This window comes from Gopherus evgoodei, chromosome 21, assembly GCF_007399415.2.
Source record: "Gopherus evgoodei ecotype Sinaloan lineage chromosome 21, rGopEvg1_v1.p, whole genome shotgun sequence".
NCBI lineage: Eukaryota > Metazoa > Chordata > Testudines > Testudinidae > Gopherus > Gopherus evgoodei.
Genome location: NC_044342.1, coordinates 7,517,142 through 7,520,593, shown reverse-complemented (window position 1 = coordinate 7,520,593; position 3,452 = coordinate 7,517,142). Strand labels below are relative to the sequence as shown.

Below are 3,452 nucleotides of genomic sequence, written 5' to 3'. Positions count from 1 at the left end.
ATAGGATTGGTTCCCATATGGTTACAGAATTGCAGTAAAGTGGACCAATTTTCAGCTTGTGTGACTGGAGGATATCTGGATGCATATTATAAGACTGTCCTACATAAATGAGGAAAAGTTGAGGCGTCTTTATTATTCTTTTGTTTCACTCTGTGTTTCTATGGGAAATTTGCAATGCACTATCACTGTCCTTTTAAACAAACTGGAGAAAAAAAAAAGCAATTGCTGTTGAAAATAGCAATCCCAGTCCTAATAACCACTGGGAAGCATTTCTTGCTTAATTTTCTACTACTTTTTCTACAGCAAATTACAGTGGATCAGTATATTTGATCTGGGAGAAATGAAGTAACAGCTGCCCAAACTGAACTTGAGCACTCCTGAATTTTGAGGTGTTCAAATCTGGAAGGCAGGTGCTAGATTCTCTTTCTGAGTATTAGCCATATCTGGAAAGGAAAAGTCAATTTCTGCTTCCATGGCTCAGGAGTGGAAATCCTCCTACATGCCTGGTATTGTATCTAAAGCTGCCCAGGTCCAGAGCCTCCCCTCCCTTCCTTTTCATTTTAAATTCTAATGGGATCCACGTACCTCCCTTGCTAGGCTTCAGATAGAGAGGGGCACTGTCCATTTAGTCCACCCAATTCCTTCTTTGGGGGCTGCAAGGTAAGGTCACTCCAGTATACCTAATCCAGTATGGGGATGTCTTCTGAAGGGGATATCTGGGGAAAAGCTGCCTACTCCTTGGGCACACTTTTCCCTATTCACAGTGCTGCCCCTTTCGACTCACAGCAAGCTGCAGCATGGATCAGCTACATCACTCCTTCCCCCTCCCTTTCCTGGTTATAGCTACCAAGGGACTGCTGGGAAATGTAGTTCTTTCCTTGATCCAGGGCTGGCTCTATAGGCAGGTAGCTAAGCAAGGAACTACAGCTTCCCGTGGGTCCTCAGCTCCATGCTGGATCCCCAGCTGCTCTTTGGCTCTGTTTCTGCAGGGTTATGAGAGGGGAGGAAGTGAGTAAAAGAAAAAGAAAAGTGATAGCCAAAATCCCACCCCCGGAAATATGCTGCCCCAAGCACCTGCTTGTTTTCCTGGTGCCTAGAACTAGGCCTGGTGACTGGATTACATCTCTCATGATGCAACACAGTCATGTCACTGCTATGAAGCATCCCACTGGTCTGGAGATGTAATTCAGCCGAGAAACCTGGCGCATAGAGAAGAATTACGACTGAAAGACCCGAACTACAACTACGATGAGGCACCGTTAGACCTGAGGCAGATGATGTTTCATGTCAAAAGGTAAGTATTTTAAAGGTATTAAGACAAGTAAGGAAAATTTCAAAAGCATCTGTGCTCCCGATTCACACTAATTTCAATGGATTTTGAAAATACCATGTCACCTTTAAAAATCTGGCCCACCAGACATGAAACAAATAATTTCAGTTCAGTTCAACAAACCATAATATTTCAGTGCAGGTTAAATTTATCTGTACTAGTACTGAGTTAAAGAATGAGCATTAGACACCTAATTACCTTAGCCCCTCTTTGAAATCCCAGACCATCCTAGCCCTCAAGAATGATCTAATAGGCCCATAAAAAGGAATTAACGTGGTCTGATGTAAGTTTAGTGGATAAAAATCATTCTGATCTTTGGAACTCATTGCCACAGGATATTAGTGAGTTAAAGAATGGGAATCCCTTAGGCCATCTTGAAAAGTCCCATACAAGATATCTAGAAGAAGACTTTTATGCCATGCACTGTTTTCCTCAGGGTGTCCTTGAACACCTTGTTCCTCAGGCAATAGATGACTGGGTTGAGGAGGGGTCTCAGAACTGTGTAAATGATGGACACCAGCTTGTTGGAGTCAAAGGAACTTATGGCTTGAGGTCTGTTATAGATGAAGAGAGAGGAGGCATAGAAGATGGTGACCACCAGCAAGTGGGGGGCACATGGAGAAAAGGTCTTAAGACACCCTTTGGCTGAGGGCATGCACACAACCGTAGAGATGATGCAGATGTAAGAGCCCACAGTAATGGAGAGATGCCCCAGGAGAATGAGCAGGGCCAGCAGGAAGTCCACAAGTGCTGCCAGTGACATGTCAGTGCAGGCCAGGTTGAGCAGTGGTGACACATTACAGAAGAAGTGGTTGATGATGTTAACCCCACAGAAGGTCAGAAACGAGATGAAGATGACCTTCCACACGGAGATGAGAAAGCCACTCAGCCAGGATCCAGCCACCAGGCGGATGCAGAGAGTCTGGCTCATGATAGCTGAGTAGAGCAGCGGGTAACAGATAGCCACATAGCGGTCATAGGCTATTACGGCCAGGAGGACACACTCAGTGCAGGCCAAGGCCAGGAAGAAGTAGAGTTGGGCCATGCACCCAACAAAGGAGATGCCTTTCCTTTTTGTTACAAAACTCAATAGCATCTTGGGCACCATGACTGAGACATACCAGATCTCCAGGAAAGAGAGATTCCCCAGGAAGAGGTACATTGGCTTGTGGAGTGAGACGTTGGCCCAGATTAGCATGATGATCACCGTATTCTCTATCACAGTCAGTGCATAGGCCAGAAGGAATACCAAGAAGAGCAGGAGCTGCAGCTCCAGGATGCCAAGGAAACCCACCAGAATGAACTCGGTCACATGACTTTGGTTGTCCCAGTGCATGCTGGAGGTCTTGGCACTGTTATTATTCAGTCTGGAGAAGAGACAGAGGTGTTGGAAATACGACTGCATGTCAACACAGTATTGATGGCTTTGTCACAGGGATGGACTCGAAAAGCCATGCAAATAATTAGAGCTGGTCAGTATTGAGTAATACTAATATTATTAATACAAATAATAATGGACCAGGTTTACAAAGGTATTTAAGCACCTAAAGATATAGATTGGCGTCTAGTGGCACACAGATTCACATCAAAAGTGACTAAATTAAGCACCTGGGGCCATATTTTTAAAGATATTTGGATACTTAAAGATGTAGATAGGTACCTAGTGGGATTTTCAAAATCATCTATATGACTAGCACCTCTTAATTTTGAATATCTTTAAAAATCTGGGCCTAGGTGCCTGACTCCCATGGAAATCAATTGGAGCTAGACACATAGTTGCTTTTAAAAATCCCAGTGAGTACTTATTTTTATCTTTAGGTACTTTAACACCTTCAAAAATATAGTGCAATGCAAATCGACTGGCCTTTTTTTCTGTACTGAAATTGTTCATGAATGATTGTCAACATGTTTCCTTTGTTCATGACATTTCTCCACAAGATTACTTTTAAGTGAGATGATTCTCAAATTTTTTTTTACTAAATGAAAACTGGCTTTTTGCAAAAAATTAAAATAAAAACTAAGACAAATGTCGAGAACCATGTTGATTAAAATAGAGCACAAGCATTTTCAGAGACACATGAAAAATGGCTCCATGTCAAACCCAGGAAATTAACATAACATT

General features: G+C 42.9%; 1 protein-coding gene across 1 annotated transcript; it reads right to left on the bottom strand.

The window, feature by feature from the left end:
- Window positions 1–1,727: 1,727 nt before the first annotated feature.
- Window positions 1,728–2,666, bottom strand: LOC115637870 (olfactory receptor 6A2-like). The gene has a single exon (XM_030539469.1). The coding sequence runs from the start codon at window positions 2,664–2,666 to the stop codon at window positions 1,728–1,730; it is 939 nt and encodes a 312-aa protein (XP_030395329.1).
- Between the last annotated feature and the right edge of the window lie 786 nt (window positions 2,667–3,452).